This window comes from Vipera ursinii (genome assembly GCF_947247035.1).
Source record: "Vipera ursinii genome assembly, chromosome: 3".
In the NCBI taxonomy this organism is placed as follows: Eukaryota; Metazoa; Chordata; class Lepidosauria; order Squamata; family Viperidae; genus Vipera; species Vipera ursinii.
Window position 1 is genome coordinate 212,051,547 of NC_139516.1, and position 19,113 is coordinate 212,070,659.

The following is a 19,113-nucleotide window of genomic DNA, read 5'->3' on the forward strand; positions in this document are numbered from 1 at the left end:
TGATGCAGGTAAACAGCCACCCTGGGAGGCCCTGCTGGGCCCCCTCCTCCCTCCCAAATGAAAAGATCAAACAGCACAGAGAGACAGGTGGGGGGGGACCGCTTCAGGGCACCTGCGGGAGGAGGCCACTGATCAAAGGCACGGAGGGAGCCAGCGAGCAGCTTAATCAGGAGGCTGCTGGCAGATTGGCAGGGGAGGGGGGGACAATAAGGTGGGCTGTGCTGAGAGAGGCCAGGCTGAGTGACACCTGCCTGCAGTGGCCCAGCCAGGTGGATGCACCTGTGCCTTTGGCCCTGTCCCTTCCGCGGCCTTCCCCAAGCCTGCCTTCTTCCCCAGGCATCTCCCCCTGAAGAGGCCTAGCCTGGCTTTGCAGAGCTCTGGGCCTCCCGCCCTGACCGAGCCTCCCTCTCTCTGCTGGGCCAGCCAGCCGGGCGACGGGCCCAGCCGCCTTCTCCTCCCCAGTCAAGGTGGGCAGGAGGGAACGGAGGAAGACAGAAACAGCTTACAGCTCTCCAGGAAAAAAACATCTGGATTTGATTCGTTAAAGATTTTCTTTTCGTTTAAAAAGCGTACAGAGTGCTCTTTAGCAGAACTTTTAGAATAGTTCCCCCAAACCTATTAAGAAACGCAACTGTCTTTCTTATGCCTGATGTTAAAAGAAGAAGAAAAACAGAAGGAGGCCCCCTGCAACCTGAGCATCTCCAAGAGGCTCCTTCCCTGGGAAGCTGCCCTGACCCTGGACGACCCCAGAAAACCCGCCAAGCCCCCCCCTCCGTGAGGCAGGGAGGGGAGCAGGTCTGCCTTATGGGGAAGTGGGCACCAAAAGGTGAGACGGGCACCCGTGCCCAGCCCTGGCCGTGCTTGAGCCCCTCTGCAGCTCCGTTCAGATCGGTCCTAAATTTTATCGGACCCCGGCCCGCCTCTCTTTGGGGGATTTGAGGCACTTTCGGAGTCAGACTTCAGACTCCGCTTTCAATGGCTTCCTGTAGCTCTAACCTTTCCCAAACCCAGGCAGCCACGGAGTCAGGAAACAGCCCCAGCCAAGGGAGGTCGGGCGCCTCCATGCTCAAGCGAGGCACGTTGTAGTTGAAGCCTATTCTCTTCCTCCTAAACCCGCAACATGCCACGCATCCCCTTCCTCGCGTTTTCCAGGAGCTGATCGAAAGCAAACGCCAGCCTGCCAGGTAGGTCAGTGCCCAAATGACACCACTGCCGCACTTCCTCAAAGTTACCATCCTCTCCTGCCCTGTCGAACCGCAGCCTGAGTGGGCTGCACTCATTCCTTTCGCCTCTTTGCTCTTCCTTTCCGTGTCCAATTTTTTGCTCTAAACTTCATTTCAGACACTGCCAAAAATACTATTTCTCACACTCGGAAGCTTCACTACTTCTTTCACAGTAAATGGAGCCCCCATCCTTTCCTACAAATTCCTTTTCTCTCCTGCAAACAGGAGCCAGACTGACCGACTGACCACCGAGACCAAAGCTAACTTCCAGTAGGAGGGAAGCCGTCCTCCAAACGCAGCTCGGGACCAAACGAGAGGAGGTGAATGAAAGCAGAGCCCTGGGAATGAATTCCGTGGTCCTGCCCAGAGACCCCTCTGGGCCTCCCCCTTTCCGCCAGATCGGACCCACTGTGTGAAACCTCCAGGCACCAGAAACCTCCAGGCACCAGAAAGGGCACTCTCTCTCTTCAAGAGGCGGGTCTTCCACCTTGCGCTTTGCTGAAAACACACACACACACACACACACACACACACACACACACACACACACACACACACACAGAGTGGGGAAAACCTGCTGGTCCAGGTTCCCAAGCCCACGAAAGACAACGAGGCTTCTTCCTCCTCCCAAGCGGGGCTGCTGCCCTTTCAGCCAAGACGGGATTTACGGGCCGAGGGCGCTGCTGCCCTCCCCACGGCTGCCCCCAGCTGAGGAAGCGCTGCCCGTGCCCAGGGGGCCCCGCTGTCCACCCCGGCCTCCTCACCCGCAGCCCAGAGCTGGGGGAAGGAGGCCGGTCTCCAGCAAGCCAGCCCAGCGGGCCACGTTTTGCGGCCAAGGGGCCGACCGAAGCCTTTAGAGGGAGAGATCAGATTCAAAACCGCAGAGGAAGGAACGGCCTCTGGCTCACGGATTCCATCCCGAGGAGGCCGTGGGGGATCCAAGACAAACGGAAAGGCAGGAAGGGGAAGGAGAGGCCCGAGGAAACGGGAGCTCTTTGGAGGCCAAGAGGGAGAGAGCTTCCTAAGCGGAGAACGACGCCAACTCTCACAGCGCTGCTCCAAACGGGGAAAGGCAGCCCTTCCCCACCCAGCGCGAGAGAGGCCTGGGCAGGACTTGGCAACCTCAAGCGGAGCCCTCAGCTACTTGCGAGGCGAGTCTACGAAGCACCGAGCGGCCCACGAGGCACCACCGCCTGCTTCCTCGGTAGAGTCTCTTTGAGGGGGAAAAAGCTTCGATGGCCGTCGGGGCGGCTGAGGATCACGTCTTCCTGGGCTGCAGATGGCCGGCTGCTCCCTCGGCTTCAGTGGAAATCTTTCTTCCCCTCACCCTGAAGCTTCGGTCGAACCATTTCGTCAGCAACAGAAAAGCCCACAAAGTCTCTCGCCTCTTTCCCGCTTCAGCCTGGCCGCCTCTCCTGCTGCCCCAGAGCCTCTCGGGGAAGGGAACCACCCGTAAAGCCACCCAATGTTGCCCCCAAACGTGGCCACTTCGAGACTTGTGGGTCTCAACCTGGCTGGCTGGGGACTTCTGGGAGTTGGAAGTCCACCAGTCTCAAAGCGGCCGGTTTTGGAGACTTCCGCAAAAGGGCAACGTTGCTGCTTTTGCAGCTTGTTCTGGAGCAACGAGGCAGGCGGCAGGAATAAGCGCGCCCAACTGGGTGGGTGAGCAGGCCCCCGGCCCCCCTGGCTGGAGACAGGAGGAGCCGCCTGCCAGACCCAACTTGCTGGGCAGGGAAAGGCACTCTCCGCACCACCACCAGAGCGAATGGAGAGGCATCACAGGAGCTCCAGTCCCAGAGATCCGAGTTAGAGAAAACCTGGCTGAGCAACGGGTGTGTGTGTGTGTGTGTGTGTGTGTGTGTGCGCGCGCGCAGGACGCATGGCCCCGGAAGAAGTTAGCATCTCCCGAGGAGGAGGGGGAGGAAGGAAAGGGCCACAAAGGCTCCTAGGGACGCTGAGCCCCTGGCAGCCTCCCGAGAGCCCTGCAGGGGAGCTGGGCGGGATGGAGGCAGCCCCGAGTCTGGGCCAAATCTGCTTCTGCCTCTGCAGCTTCTGCCTTGCGTCGGATGCCGGGCCAGGAGCTGAGCTGTGCCTCCAACCCAGGCAGCCCTTGACACACATAGGAGCCCTATGTTGCGACGGACGTAAAACGCATCAGTCTGTGACCCACCCAATTTTACAATGTTTTTTACAGCAGCCGTAGAGCAAATCACCCCGGCTGTTAAGGGAATCCATGGTTGTCGAGCGACCACCGCAGTCATTAAGCGAACCAGCCACTCGCTACCGGGTGGTTTTGCCAAAACCCAGAAGTGTTTTGGTTGCCGCAAACAGGTGCAAAAATGCGGCCGTGTTGCTGACAGCCTAAAATGCATCTGCAGGACTAAGGAGGAGGCCCAACTGCCAGGTCTCTGAATCCAGGTCGTAAGTCACTGGTCATAATTCGAGGACTATACCCGGACCAGCACGGGGGGCTCCGAGAGAAGCGGCCGCCAAGAGCCAACACAGCCGTGACGGTTCCGGACTCTAGTGAGGCGGCACAGCTACCGCAGCCAGGTGCCAGCCACGCACCTTGGTGGGATCTGCAAAGGCAGCTTTGTGCTCCAGGTGACCCATGCTTTCGGCTCTCTTCCGTGCCTGCTGAAGGACCTTGGAATTTACACCTGACCCTTCCAGCAGAACCAGGCAGCTTAGACGGGGCCCCTTCCGAGGAACAGCTGTCTGCAACTGGCGGAGAAACTGCACGAAGACGGAGGGAGCCTTCCTAAGGAAAAGCGCCTCGCCCACCACGTAGATCGACCACCTTTATGCTCCCCGACTGACATTCCAGCACCAGGGAAAATGAGATTTTAAAAAGGAAACTCTGGCTGATTTTGCTTTCTTTTTACCAGCAGAGAGGAGGCACAGGTGGGCGCCGCACGAGAGACCGGATCGCCTCCCTCCCACGGCTCCGAGGACTGGGCGCTTTGCCCCGTTTTCCCTCTGCTTTCTAAACGCTGGCAAGGGGGGAGGAGGTTTGGGGAAATTTATGGCCTCACGGGAAAAGCCAGACCTGGAATCCGGCTCCCAGCTTTTTTCAGCCAGGGGAAACCAGAGGCCGGGCCCAGGGCCGCCTGTCCACTAAGGTAGCCTCAAGCAAGCCAGCAAAGGGGTTGGCAAAAATCCAACGATTCTTGAAGGTGGCCACAGGAACGGCGGCTCGAGGAACTCGGCGGTGGCCATCCTCAGAAACCAGGAAGGCCCTCCTTGGGAGAAGCCGAAAAGCCTCCTGGGTGAGAGAAGGGCTGCAGGGGGGGAACTGCCAGAGCTGCCAGGCGGGAGGCGGAGGCTGCTCAGGCAGTGGCAGACCAACCTGGCTGGAATCTGCAAAGCCACCTGGGAGAAGCCCCTCCACCTGGAACGCCCTGGCGATCCCGCCAGGCTGGAGCTTCATCCTCTGAGCCCCACGCTGTCCCCCACAGGCCTTAGATCTGTGGCGGAGGGCGACATTAAAGAGGACGAGCAAACTCTGGACAAGAGGGAGCGGCACGGGAGGGCGATTCAGCCACCATGTTCTAGATCAGGAACCTGGCAACTTTACGTGGCTGGCTGAGGAATTCTGGGAGTTGAAGTCCACAAGTCGTAAAGCGGCCAAGTTTGGGCAGCCCGGACGTAGGTGGAACTGCCCTTTGCCTTCTAAACCGGGAGGGTGGGTGTTGCATCCCTCCAAGGCTACCCCCGTCATCCCTCACGATGGGCCAAGCCGGCTATTCAGCATGCTCTTTTTGAGCACCAGTACACAAAAGAAATGACGTCAGCCTGGGCTCCGAGCCCCTGACAGGGGAGCAGCCTGCGGTGAGTCTGGGTCACCCTCCAGAGAGGAGAAGCAGAAGCTCCCTCCTGGCATTCCTCAGGACCAGCTGGGCAGGGTTAGCAGAGAAGGCCACTCCTGTGCCTAGAGGGGGAGGCTCAGGGAAGGGGGGGGGGGCTCTGCTGGCCGGCTGAGATGGGAGGAAACGTTTGGGAAATGGCTCCTCCCTCCCTCCCTCCCTCCCCAACCCCTTCCGAGACCAGCGGAGTCATTCAAGGACCCTCTTTTTGGAACAGAAGTAAGATTCCCTTCAGCTGAGCTCAACTTCTGAGGTCTATGACAGCGCTCTTCAAACGTGGCCCTTGGATGACTTGTGGACTTCAACTCCCAGAATTCCTCAGCCAGGCACGCGAGTCATCTAAGGGCCAAGACTGAAGACCTGTCTCAGGAAGGCTTGTCACTGGTTTTGCTCTTCAGAGGGAATTGATGGCAAAGGGCAGAAACCTTCTGAGAAAGAACAAATCCTTCCACTTTCAAGAGGGGAGCAGAATTGTGGCCGAGGGCAAATTGCATTGAAAGCTTATTTCGTTGTGGTGGAACAGACCTAATGAAGACTACCACGGAGGGGGGAAACCCCCCCCCCCAAGAACTCAACTTCCTTCCTGGCTGAGGAAATGAGGAAAAGCGCCGTGGATCTGCCACGAGAGACAGAGAAATAAGGTGGGTGCCAGGGTGTGGGTGCCAAGGACTGGTAATTCACCAAGACGGAAAGGCAAATACGGAGGTTAGAAGATAATCAGATCACAGCTCTGGCAAGAGAAATGTCAGCAAACATGGTAAATGTTGCAGGGGGAGGAGAAACAAACTTGTGGACCTGGAAAAGGTAGAAAAGGTGTGGAGTTGGGAGGGGGGAGGGCAGTGCTCCACCCCTGAAGGAGACTGAGGCAGCTGGGGAGAGGACCCAGGCCCAGAGAGCGAGGGGCACCTAGCTGTGACTGCTGGGGAGAAGACATGTGCCTAGGAGATCCAATCCGAGTAGCCGATCTGGATTGGGGCCAGGGAGGAGGGCGGAAACGGTCCCTGGGACTTTTGCAAGGCAACTGAGGATGCTGAGTTGGGGGGTGGGGTGGGGGGGGGGTTCACTTATGATTTTAAAGGTGCCGGACTTCAAAGAGTCTGCCCCTCTGAAGGGAAGCAGGGGGAGACCGCATTCCCCTTAGGAAAGGGTGTGTGTGGGGGGGCATTCATTCCCACTGAACTGTGTGGTTATTACTATTCATTATTACTCACGGGTCATGTTCATCTGACCGTAGATCTGCATGGATGTTCAATGCAAGTGTAACACTGGATTCTGAATGCAGGTTCTGAATCCAGGTAACATGATAAAGCTGTGCTGTCTATGGACATCTTGGTTTCTCTCTCTTCTCTCTCCCTCTCTCCACAGCATGCTGCTGATAAGGTTTTATAGCAGGTTTAATGAGAATGAATTCTGTAATTCTATACTGGGGTGGGGAGGGGGAGGAGAGGGGGGCAGCAGCTGTGTGTACAAGTTTATGAGTCAGGGCCAGCTCCAGAGTTACAGCTGGGTGAGTTTACACAAGTCCTATTTACAATAAAAGTTTGCTTCCTGCTCCTTCCGGTACGCCAGAACAGACCGGGACTCTCACGCTTTTGGGCAGGAGAAAGAGCAACACTCTTGGCCTGGGTCTCTCTCCTTCCAGCCTTGCCACAATTAGTTCATCCCGTTTTGTTCCAGTTAAAAGTTACAAGAATGCAAGTTTTAGGAACGTATGGATTCCCACACCCGATTTCTCCTCAAACGTCATCTTGTGTCACGGAAAGAAGGACGGCAAGAAGACTCGGTCAGAGAGAGAAACGGAACAACACAAAGCCAGGATGAGACCAGGATGCGGGGCTAAGAGAGTTTTCAGGAGCATTTCAGCTCCTTGGGTGCTGAAGGCTCTGCTGGCACTTGCCAGGAGAGGGCGCTAGAACACAGAGGAAGGGAGACTTCCCCAATCCAGAGCATGTGCGCCCCCCCCCCCGCATCTACGTACTGCTTCATGGCGATCAGCTTGGAGTCCATGCTCTCTTGCTTGCCCTTCATCAGCTGGACATCGGTCAGCAACTGGCTCATGCTGTCCTGGCGAACCTTGATGTCCTCGTTCTTTATGCCGGACACCTGGGGGGAGCGGGGGGGGGCATCACTCAGCAGGAGGAGGAGAAGAGCTGGCGGGCCTCGGAGGCAAGAAGCCAGGACAGAGTTCAGAAGTACTACAGGGAGTCCTCGGCTTACGACCGTGACTGAGCCCCAAATGAGCCTTAGGGCCTCAGCACCCTCCTCCGGCCATCTGCTTCCCCAGCATCGGTGAAGCAGGCGGTGGTGGCCGGCCCCCTTTCCGTCAGCACCCCAGAAAACGCAGCAGATGGGGAGCCCCCTTCTGGGGAGGCCCCTTTGAAGCTCAACCGGCAGACTTACGTTGGTGACTTTCCTCTTGATGTTCTCCAGGAGATGCTCCTGGCCGCGGAGGAAGTAGGGGTGCTGGAATTCAGTGTCATCCTTCTCCGGCTTGACCAGCCCACCCTGCTCGATGTGAATCACCTTTCGGAAGCCGTCTGAAACACAAGAGGCAAAGCTTGTTGGCAGCCAGACCGGAGGAGATTGGGGAAGATGACCCGCCGGCCACGTACCGCAGGGGTCTCCAACCTTGCCAAACTGCACAACTTGTGGACTTCGACTCCCAGAATTCCAAGGGCCGAAGCCCACAAGTCGTAAAGCTGCCAAGGCTGGAGACACCCCCCCCCCCCTGCACAGCATGGTGGGATGCTTCTGCTTCTAATACGCTGTGCTTTTTATCAGCCAACCTTCCAAAGGTCAAGGAACTAAAAGGAAATCTGCCTGGAGACAGAAGGGGGGGGTCTTTTGGAGAAGCATGAAAAGGGTCATCTCGGAAGCCTCCGGTGGGCCCGATTTGAAGCGGGACCTACAGGTGATCCAATTTCCCGTTGCTGCTCGGTGGTGCTCTTAAGTCTGTGGAGATTCTCCGCCATCCGGCTCGTGGCTGTTCCAAAGGTGCTTTTTCCCAAAAGGCAGCTGGACTCTGTCGGTTTTTCCCCCCCCCTCTTGAAAACCTTTCACTCCTCAGCCAAGAACCGAAGAAGCTTCTGGGATGAGAAGTGAAATGTTTTTAAACAAAAAAAAAGAAGAAGCCTGGATGCCTTTGGGAAAAAGCACCTCTGGGATGGCTCACAGCTGTAGCCTTCCCCTCTGGGATCAGTTCAGCTCCAGAAAGCCCCTCCTCCTTCGAAAAGCGGAGATGAAGAGGACCCCTGCCCTTGGGGGGGGGGGAGTCTGTGGGGCCACCTGCACAGGCTTTCAGCCCTTTCTTCTGCCCGGCAAAAGCCAACGTCACTCTTTATGCACGCACACACACACACACACACAGGCCCTGAGGCAGGTGCCCTGACAAAAGCTGCGTGCCGAGCAAGCAGCAAATCTGGGGGCTCGTATCCTAAAAATAGGCAGGCTTCCTCCTTCCCTCAGTAACACGGAAGAATGGGAGAGTGGTTAGAGCGCTGCAATTGCTAGGGGCAACCTGATTACTGCTTCTGTGCTGTGGGCGTTGTCTGGCAGTGAGGCCAATGGGGGGAGCCCCACAGACATCCCAGATTCTCACTCTTTTTAATCTTAAATAGAAAAAAATAGTAAGTATTATTTTAGGAACCCAGGACATTTGGGGCCCATTGCTACAAAATGATGCTCGGTCCTGTGACGGAGAGACTGAGGGTAGGGATTTTTTTAAAAAAACGTACCCCCAAACCGAGGACAACGAAACGATAGCCCCAGCAACAGCCCTTCAGCTCCTATCCTGCTCCACAGTGCTCGACGGCCCCCTCCAAGAGGTTCACAGAGTCAGCATACATTGCCCCCCAAATCAGTCTGGCGCCTCATTTTACCGGCCTTGGAAGGACGGAAGGCTGAGTCAACCTTGTGCTGGTCAGGATTGAACTGCTGGCAGCGGGCAGAGTCAGCCTGCAATGCTGCCTTCTGACCACTGGGCCACCAGGGCTCTTTAAACTTGGCCCTTTTATGACTTGTGGACTACAATAGCAACGCTGGCTGAGGAATTCTGGGAGTTGAAGTCCACAAGTCATAAAAGGGTCAAGTTTGAAGAGCCCTGCTTTAAACGATAAACCCCTTAAGTGTTTATTTCCCATTTCATGCTTCAAGGGCATTTTGTGAAGAGCAGAAAGACCAACTTTCTCTCGCCTGATGCACCCCACATCAGAAGGTGCCGCTGCGGTGCACCATGGTCCCGGCCTTAACTAAACTCAAAGAAAAGCCCAAGAAGCCTCCCCAGGGCAGCGCAGGCTACCAGGGCAGAGCGCAGTCTCCTCTGGGCATGACCCGCCCGCTTTGCTCCTTCCACCGCCTGCAAGTGCCACAAGCAGCCCCGAAAGAGGCCTTCCCCAGGCGGTGAGCATACTCACACATGTTCAGCTGCCGCACAAAGCTGGCCATGTTGTTGTGTTTGAAATATTTGGGGAGGACCTCCTTCGCAAACTGGCCTTGATCGAACACATGGAAGCTGTTCCCACTCTGCAACGACAGAGAAAGGATGAGTCCGTCGGCTGGCCGGGGGGAGCCGTGAAAAAGAAAAGCTTAGATGCATAGCGGTAGTCCTCGGCTTACGACAACTCAGCCCAGGGTTTCTGTCGTTAAGTGAGACAGCTGAGTTTTGTCCCGTACCACAACTTGTCTCGACCCGGTTGTTAAGTGAATCACGGCAGCTGATGGGTTAGTCACACGGCCGTTAAGCGAATCCTGCTTCCCCTATTGACTTTGCTGGTCAGAAGGTCACAAAAGGGGATCACGCGACCCCTCCGGGACACTGCGACCGTCATAAATATGAGTCAGTTGCCAAGCATCCAAATTTCAATCACATGACCGTGGGGATTCTGCAACGGCCATAAGTGCCACTGTAACTTTGAACGGTTGCTAAATGCACGGTTGTAACTTGAGGACTCCCTTACAGAGCAGCCTTTTCAGCTCAGGAAGATGCAGCTCTGGGCAGGAGGCAGGTCCAGGCAACCAGGTGCCGCATGTGAAGTGAGCTGCACCTGGTTTTATGATCTTTTTTATCTCCGTACTTGTAAACTTTAATAAAATCATTGCAAAAATATCAGCATGTCGTTGGCTAGAGCCTAATCCCGAACCTTATTAAGATTCTTTTGAATCTCAGGTCTGTCTTGAGTGGCTAGGCAGAACCTAAGGCAGAACCTGGAGGACCCCCGCCCCAGCTACATCCCACCCTCCCTGCAGACATAAACCCATTAAGGAACTCCCATGAGATATATTGTCCAGCCAACTGCAAATCCATCTGGTAGTGAGACTATTCATTCCATATTGCTCCATTTTATTGATAAGGGAATCCACGATCAAGATTGCCAATATTATGAAATGCTGTACTGAAGTCTAAGTACACTACGTCCCTGGGTCTACTAATCTAATAATTTAGTTTTAAAAAAAACAACACAGTAAGATTTGTCCTGCAAACTCATCCTGGCTCCTAGTGATCGTCTTGTTCCTTTTCTAAGTGCTTGCAAACCAACTGCTTGTTTGTTTTTAAGTACTAAGCGCTCTCTCTCTCTCTCTCTCTCTCTCTCTCTCTCTCTCTCTCTCTCTTTTTTTTTTTTTTAAAATGGCCATTTACCCACTTTTGGCACTCCCCCCCTACACTGCGAATTTTGTGAGAGAGAGACAGTGGCACTGAGTTCCACAAGTTCCACAAGAAGAACTGACACATTTCAACCGTCACCGACTCTGGGGCCACGTCTGCTCCGGGGCCAAAGCTTTAGCAGCCAAGGGATCTCTACTCATAGCGCTGAGGCCGAGCAACGCAACGCAGCGCTATGAGTAGACAACAAAGACAGAGTTTCTGAACTTTTCCCTCTCTTTGATCCATCCCCACGAGAGAGAAAGGCAAGCAAGGACACAAGAACCAGCGTGGTGCCAGTTGTGTACAGGGAATAAAGGAGAGGGTCTTGAAGCACAGAAGAAGATCCAATATCAAGGCAACAATCGAGATGAACAAAACCTGAACCCAGGTCAAGGAAGACATTTGCAAAAAACACCTGGCAAGGGAGAAAAGGTAGCAACTCAGACAAGCAAAATTCTGTAACTACAGACCTGGCGCTAGAATAGCTTTAGGAGTTCTGCCTGGTGTCCGTCTCTGATGCAGGCCTGACAGGGCCCAGCCGGAAAAGGGCTGCAGGTTTATCCACTCAGCTGGTTCTACATGACAAACTAACCAGCTTTGCTTTAATCTTGGTTTGCTGAACTAGCCATAAATTATTGGATTGACTAATTAGGCTATGGTATACAGGGCAACATTTGAAGGCCACAATGAATTAGTGCATTCAATCCTACATAAATATGGGGGGAAAAATCAAAACAATTTAAGCTAAAAAAACTCATATGCAGGTAGTCCTCAACTTATGACTGTTTGCTTAGTTATGTCACTGAGAAAAGTGACCATTGTCCGTTTTTCACACTTGGGACCATCGCAGCAGCATCCCCAGGGCCATGTGATCAAAATCCCAAGGCTCGCCAGCTGAATTCATATTTACGACTATTCTGAATCCAAGGGTCACGTGATCCCCTTTTGCGACCATCTGACAAGCAAAGTTAACGGAGAGGCCGGATTCACCTAATAACCGTGTGACTAAGTTAACAACTGCGGTGATTCACTTAATCACTGTAACAAGAAAGGTCGCAAAATGGGGCAAAACTCATTTAACAAATGTTTCGCATTAGCAACGGAAAATGTTGGGCTCAATTGGGGTCCTGAGTTGAAAGTCCAGCCTGGGTCTTCTCTGTAATTCCAGGGTCTCTCTTGGCCCAGGACTGGCAATCGGACAAAATCCGAAAGGACGGCCCTTTCCGCCCCCCTGCCCCTTGGACCCCCTGTGTTGGGGGGCCCCACGGCCACTCCCAGGCCATGCCTGGAGCAACAGCCTTGTGGCCATCCAGCCACCTCAGCCTGGCTCCCGGCAAGGAGTAGCTGGATAGCAGCGATCAATGGTTTGCTCTGGTTAAAGGCATATGTTTTGTTAAGCAAAATGACATTATTTCTATAGCTCATAGAGCAGGAATTTTATAGCCAAAATATAACAATGTCTACAGAAGACAAAGAAATATTTTTCAATCTGGCAGAAGAACATAAGAGGCCGTTGTACAACTGGATTTTCTTTCATGTCGGGAAGAAAAGCCGCCGCCGAGTCATCTTCCCACAATTCCACAGGGTCGGAGAAGAAGCACACCTGGGAGGAAGACCTGGGCTGTGCCACCTTGGCACAAACTCCAGCCTGCCAGTTCAGAGAAAGGGAGGTGCACCTTGGACTCCCCAAAGTACCCACTGATCCTGGAATCCTGCCACTCCCCGTGGTGCAAAACCCTGCTTTTGGCGCAACTGTTGACGGCTTGTGGGTAATCTCACCATCGCCTTCCCAGGCCTTTTTCAACTGACTGCAAAGCCAGAGTGCTCTTGTACAATGTTGTTGTTGTTAGTTGCGAAGTCGTGTCCGTCTTATACAACAGAGGTATCTAACTCACATGGGGGCGGGGTGGTGGTGGATAATACTATTCTTATGCAAGACTGGAACTGATAAGGCTGCCTAATCACCAGCTTGCCACACATCTCTATTTTGTGTAAGCAGGGTAAAAATAGGCCCATTGCATCATATTTCCCCACCACCACCACGTTTCAGGCTTCTCAGGTGCCACTGTCTCTACTCTGCTGGGTCTTTCCTTCTTTCTGAAGACAGAAAGGTCTTGTCTGGGTTATCTCAAAGACAACACACAAGGCTTCAACCAATCACCACTTGGTTCCTTAAGAATACTAGGATGCAATTCACTAGGTTTGGGGGAATTTAAATTCATTTAAAGGGCTACTTCCTGATAAAACACACAAATGCTTTTGGGTACCTGTTAGTATTTTCATAATCATAATAGTAAAGTTGGAAGGGACCTTGGAGGTCATCTAGTCCAAGCCCCTGCTCAGGCAGGAAACCCTATACCATTCCAGACAAATGGCTGTCCAGTCTCTTCTTAAAAACTTCCAGTGTTGGAGCATTCACAGCTTCTGGAGGCAGGTGGTTCCACTGGTTAATTGTCCTCACTGTCAGGAAGTTTCTCCTTAGTTCCAGGTTGCTTCTCTCCTTGGCTAGTTTCCATTTGTTGCTTCTTGTCCTGCTTTCAGGTGCTTTGGAGAATAGCTTGACTCCCTCTTCTTTGGGGCAGCCCCTCAGATATTGGAAGACCGCTATCATGTCACCCCTCGCCCTTCTCTTCATTAAACTAGACAGGCCAATTCCAGCAGCCTTTCCTTATCTCCAGACCTCTAATCATCTTTGTTGCTCTTCAGGGAGCAACTGGCATGCTGATTTGATTCCTTTTATTTTTTTAAGCTATCTAAACAAAAGGACCCTTTAGTTAATACGGTTTGCTAGCCTCAGCCCATTCTGAGTTGTTGCTCCATGTGCTTCCCCGTCCTCTACAACCCAACCCTGTTCACTCTCAAACCCAAAAAGGTTCAGATGAGTCAGTCAGAAGTCAGCTGCCCATGTTTAGGATACATCTGTTGCCGAGTTACAGGACTGAGTCAGGACAGGCCACTGAAGCCTCACTCCCAGGCCAGGCGTCCACAGAGAAGTTTTCAGCCATCTATCAGGAAGGCCATAAGAACATCATGGAAGGGTTTGCCTTGGAAGTTGTGGGTGCTCCATGGTGGAGGTTTTTAAGAAGAGATTGGACAGCCACCCCTCCAGTGGCCCACCTGGTCTGACACACAGACCACCGGAGAGCAACTTTCCTGGAAAGGCTGCTTTGCTATCACCTCTTTGCTGGGCCTTTTAGGGAGCGTGGCTGGCTGAGGAATTCTGGCAGTTGAAGTCGAAGACCTCCAGCTTAAGCAGTTGAAGGAAAAATCTACATGATACTCCGTATATAAAAACATTGTTCTTCCAAGAATCGGAACACTACACAATTACCCGACATGAAACCTCAAAAAACATGGAGAGAGCACACAAGTATTTTGAGTTGTTAAGTGAGTCAGGTGATTGTTAAGCAAATCTGGCTTTTCCCCCATTGACTTTGCTTGTCAGAAAACAGCTGGAAAGTTACAAATGTTGATCACATGACCCTGGACAGAGCAACGGTGATAAATACACACCAGTTGCAAAGAAGCCAAATTTTGATCATGTGACCATGGGGATGCTGCAACGGCCGGGCAAACTGGTTTCAAGTCACCTTTTTCAGCACAACGTAACTTCAGCCACTAAACAAATGGTTGTAAGATGGGGACCACCTGTATACACAACAATCACTAGTAATAACAGAGCACCACGGTTAACTATAGTGTTTTATTAGGACATTTTGACAACTCTACTGTTGTCTCTTATGGGATGCAGTATAACCACAGTCCTTGAATTACAACCTGGGACATACTTTCCTGATAATAAGTTCCATTATGCTCAAGAGGCTTATTCCCGATTCAGTCCTATCTCTCCCTCAATCCATCCCATCAATCCTGAGCAGCTGTTATTCTTCAAAGTTGTATGTTTTTTTTGAAATGTTGATTTAGCAGCACTGATTGTATTACAAAGTAATAGTTTCCCATTGAGATATTTTATAGCAGAAGCTAAATACCCATCTGTTTAGAGATACATTTACAAAAATAAAGTCCTCTGAACATGTGGGACTTAGGGAGCAATTACTATATAAACAGCTCAGTTTAAGACACTAATTTTTAGGCACATTCCTCCTTAGTTGTAGGTTGGTTCTCTCCTTGATTAGTTTTTATCCATTGTTTCTTGTCTTGCCTTTTAGTGTTTTGGAAAACAGTTTGACCCTCTCGTCTTTGTAGAAGCTGCTCAAATATTGGGATATTGGCCCTTTCCCTATGCTTACCTAACTGCTAAGTACAAATCTAGTTAAGCATCAGGAGTTCCAATCACATTTCCATCTGGCCTTAATTTCAAATTGTTTTCTCTCACCCACTCGCCCAAAGATTGTCACAGATAGGCAATCTTCCAGAAGTACAGATTGAGCTTGAGCTCCTGTTGGGCTATATGGATGAGATACTCCAGTGGTCCCTACTAACAGCTTCTTGTAGACGTTGTGCGATGGAACTCCCTGGGACACCATAGCTCAGTGACCAAAATACTGAACCATTGTCCCATAACACCTTCATTCTGAACGTGGTTAGAACCTAAACCATAATCTCCAACTATACAGGAGGGCTGAATAGTAAAGTAACTTTTCAAAGGATGCCAGGTATCAGCAGCAAGTACTATTTCAGAACGGTTCTCCTATAAAACCTATAAATGTGGAGGAGAAATACAAAATAGAGGCAGATTGCTGATGCTGGAGTCTCCTTAGGATAAAAGTATAAAGGGAAAAATATACCAAATGGCCCTTTCCCTATGCTTGAAAACAGTCTAAAAACACTCTTTGGTGGGAACCGGAGTAAAGAAAGACACATAAACACGTATTAACAAAACTCAAGAGAATTAGTTAAAAAGAGGCTCATAAAACACACCATTTGCTGCTTCACCCAAGAGCAAGAGGGGAAACAGAGAGGCCCTTTCTGCTTTTGCTGAATCGGGCTCCCCAAACTCGGCAACATTAAGACTCGGGGACTTCAACTCCCAGAATCCCCCAGCCAGCTTTGGGCTTCCGGGAGCTGAAGTCCCCAAGTCTTAACGTTGCCCAGTTTGGGAGAGCCCTGCTCGAAAGCAGCAGAGCCGAGTCTCCCAGAATCCCCTAGACAGACTGCTTGCTGGGAGTTGGAGTCCCTCCACCTTAAACCCACCCCCACCCCCGCCCCGAAACCGAGAGGCCCGGCTCCAAAGCAGCGGCTCCTCCGGGCTCCGTCACGGGCCCTGCGAGGGAGCGGCCTCTCCTGCTCCGTCCCGCTTTCCCGGCCGGCTCCCCTTCCCCGAGCCCGAGAGCCTCGGCCAGGCCGGAGGGGGCCCCGCGAAGTCCGTCCAGGCGGCAGAGGGAGCCCCGCTCCTGCCCCGGCGCGGCCCGCTTCCCGCGGGGGAGCCTTCCTCACCGGGCTCCAGCAGATGAGCGCGTCCGTGTCCGGGTCCTCCACCAGCGTCCAGAGCTTGGTGAGGAAGGCAGGCACGTTGCTGCCCGCTCCGGCTCCTGCCACGGCGCTGGGGGTCTCCATGCGAGCGGCGGGCGGGCGGGCGGCCCTGCCCGGGCCCGCTTCCCTAGGGCGGGCAGGCCCTGCGACGGGCTCCGCTGCTGCCGCGGGAGCGGACGGCGCGGAAACAACTAGCGGCCGCGGCTGCTCCGGCCTGGCCAAAGCCCGACGCCGCGCTGCGCACTCGGTCCCTCAGAAGGAACGGGCATGGCCGCCGCCATCTTGCGACGCGCAGGCGCAACGCCGCACGCCAGCACGCACGCTCGCAGCGCGCCGTCTAGGCAGTGTTGTGCCTCGCGCCGCGGGGGGTGGGGTGGGGTGGCGGTTGTAGCGCGCATGCGCCCCACCTGTTCTCGGGCGCAGATGCGCGCATGCGCGGAGCTTGTAGCCGTTTGCGCTGTCCACGCAGCTGGCCGGGACGCTGCCGGCAGGGCAGTTGCAACCCTCCCGGTGCTCCCGCGTTGGAGGCGCTCCTTTTGCTTTCGGCTGCGCTAAGAGAGAGCGAGGCAGCGTCTCGTGTTCGCGCTGCGAGTGGCAGGAAAATTGGGCGAGACGTCAGCGTTGGGAGGAACCTGATCCGATTGACGTGGACCGTCCTCGTCCCAAGCTTCCTTCCCCCGTCGGTCACGCAAGCCGGTAACGGGTCCCTGCGGTTGTTAAGTCGCGTCCGAGTCTTTGCGCCCCACCCCCGGAGCCTCCTAGCACGTGAGCCCGCGGCCCTCCGCTGTTTCCCGGGGTTGGCCCAGAGTCACGTTCGACACGTCCGCCGTCCCCTTTTCCTTTGGCCTCCCGTCTCCCATCGCCGGGGTTCTCTCTTCCCATTAGGTGGCCAAAGAATTTCAGCTTCGGCATCTGCCCTTCAAAAGGGCAGCCAGGGTCGGTTTCCTGTAGGACCGACGGATCGGATCGCCTGGCAGCGCGAGGGACCCTCGGAACTCTCCTCCGGCGCCACAGTTCGAAGGCATCACTTCTTCGGCACTCCGTCGTCCTTGCGGGAGGCCGTTGCAAAGTTTCACAAGCTTTAGCGGTCATTTCCGAAGGAATCACTTTTTGCCATCCCGATCTCCGCTCCTCCAACGGCTGTATTCACCGTCCCACGTTGCACAAACGACTTTATCAGCTCCCAGAATTCCCCAGCCAGCAGTCCAAATCGAGGGCTCAGCCGCTGCGTCGGGGGAGGGGGGAGTTCCCCCTTGTGCCCGCTCTCTCTAAAGCGGTCTGTCTCGACGCGGGTCAAAGGCGGCCTCCTTGGTTTCCCCCTCCCCCACCCGGACACTCGCCTTCGTTTGGGATCGCGCGGCTCTTCCGGGCTTCAGCCCCGCCCGCCGGTCGCTTGACTCGGACGAGCGGCCGAGGGGCGGGGCTCGGGAGAGCCAGGCGCTTCCCGGTTGCGTGGCGCATGCGCCGCGGCGGCCCGCTCGCCAACGAGAAGCGGCTCGGGGCGGAGCTGAGGGCTTTGCGCACCTAGCGCGCGGGCGCCGTGCGGCAAGGGCGTGCGAAGGGCTTCCGGCGCATGCGTCGTGGCCGCTGTCTGCTGAGGCGAGCGCACGCGGTGCCGGCGGCGGCGGAGGCGGCCGGGTGAGCGCGGGAAGCGGGGCAGGGGCGGCCCGGCGGGGCCTCAGGCGGGGAAGAGTCCGGGTGAGGCGCGGCGCCGTTTCTCCTCGAGGAGGCTGGCGGGGCCTTAAGTCAGCGGCAGCTCCGAGGGACGGAGGGTTTCGGCCCGGCGTGGAGGGGGGGATCGCAGAGGAGGGCGAATGGGATCACCTCAGGGGCTGGGGGGGGCTCCAAGGCCGGCTTACGACAGGACACCCGAGCTGGGAGGGACCTCGGAGGTCGTCTAGTCCGGCCCCCTGCTCAGGCAGGAGAGCCGAACATGGCAGACAGGACAGGCTCTGCAGTGATGGAGGCAACTTCCCTTCCTCTGGTTGGTTGATCTGGGATTATAGAGCTACAGAGCTGGGAGGGACCTCGGAGGTCGTCTAGTCCGGCCCCCTGCTCAGGCAGGAGACCCTCTAGGGCCAAGACCACCCCAGTAAATGGCTGTCCGGTCTCTTAAAAACGCCAGTGATGGAGCACCCACAACCTCTGGAGGCGAGCAGTTCCACTGGTTAATGGTTTCTCACTGTCAGGAAATTCCTCCTCAGTTCCAGGTTGCTTCTCTCCTTGCTTCTTCCTAGGAACCAGGAGGATCAGCGGCCTGGCCTTAGAAGCTATCGGGGATTGCATATAGAAAATTGCAACACTGAATGTGATTTTATACATCGAAAGATACAAATTTGGGGTGAAGGAAAAAAAGACAAAACAATTGGGGGAATGGGTTGCCTCCACAAATTTTGGGTGCTCCATCATTGGAGGTTTTCAAAAATAGACTGGACAACCATTTGTTATATGGTGTAGGGAAGGTGTCCAACATTGGAAACTTTAAGTCTGACGGACTTCAATTCTCAGAATTCCTCAACTAGCATAGCTATGGGAATTCTAGGAATGAAAGTCCACAAGTCATAAAACCCTGGTATAGGGTAGCCTGCCTGAACAGGGGGTTGGACTAGAAGACCCTCAAGGTCCCTTCCAACTCTGTTCTGTAAGTCTGATACCTGGCAAGTGCTGACAGGATGACGATCCCGACCTGATCTTTGGAGAGAGATTTATTATTGATGTCACAGTGCTTTGAATCTTGTGTTTTCCCTGCTACAGCCCATTCTCAGGACCAGGATGTTTGAAGAAGAAGAAGGCGATCTTCTGACAGATAGCGAGGAAAGTATCTATTCTGGACTGGAAGATTCTGGAAGCGACAGCCTTACAGAAGAGGAGGAAGACCAGGATCATGGAGCTGAGAAGTCAAAAGAGGGGTTGTGCTCCAGAAATACTCAAGTAAGTTGATCATCTCAGG

At 54.2% G+C, this 19,113-nt stretch overlaps 2 protein-coding genes across 7 annotated transcripts in view; one reads left to right on the forward strand and one right to left on the reverse strand.

Moving 5' to 3' along the window:
* Nucleotides 1–16,701, reverse strand: part of HSF1 (heat shock transcription factor 1) — a 29,135-nt gene extending 12,434 nt beyond the window's left edge. Inside the window, exons 1-4 of one of the 3 annotated variants that reach the window (XM_083358981.1) lie at nt 16,571–16,701; nt 9,502–9,610; nt 7,490–7,626; nt 7,068–7,192 (exon numbers count right to left, since the gene is read on the reverse strand). In XM_083358981.1, the coding sequence (XP_083215107.1) occupies nt 7,068–7,192; nt 7,490–7,626; nt 9,502–9,532 (293 nt within the window). In that variant the 5' untranslated portion in view covers nt 9,533–9,610; nt 16,571–16,701. Of the gene's footprint in view, nt 1–7,067; nt 7,193–7,489; nt 7,627–9,501; nt 9,611–16,127; nt 16,482–16,570 lie in introns of those variants that run through there. The other 2 variants (XM_083358980.1, XM_083358979.1) reach the window with 2 other exon arrangements.
* BOP1 (BOP1 ribosomal biogenesis factor) overlaps nt 16,618–19,113 on the forward strand; it is a 48,869-nt gene continuing 46,373 nt past the window's right edge. The window contains exons 1-2 of one of the 4 annotated variants that reach the window (XM_083358976.1): nt 16,618–16,859; nt 18,918–19,094. In XM_083358976.1, coding sequence (XP_083215102.1) covers nt 18,936–19,094 — 159 coding nt within the window. In that variant the 5' untranslated portion in view covers nt 16,618–16,859; nt 18,918–18,935. Of the gene's footprint in view, nt 16,860–17,666; nt 17,802–18,081; nt 18,148–18,458; nt 18,505–18,917; nt 19,095–19,113 lie in introns of those variants that run through there. The other 3 variants (XM_083358977.1, XM_083358975.1, XM_083358978.1) reach the window with 3 other exon arrangements.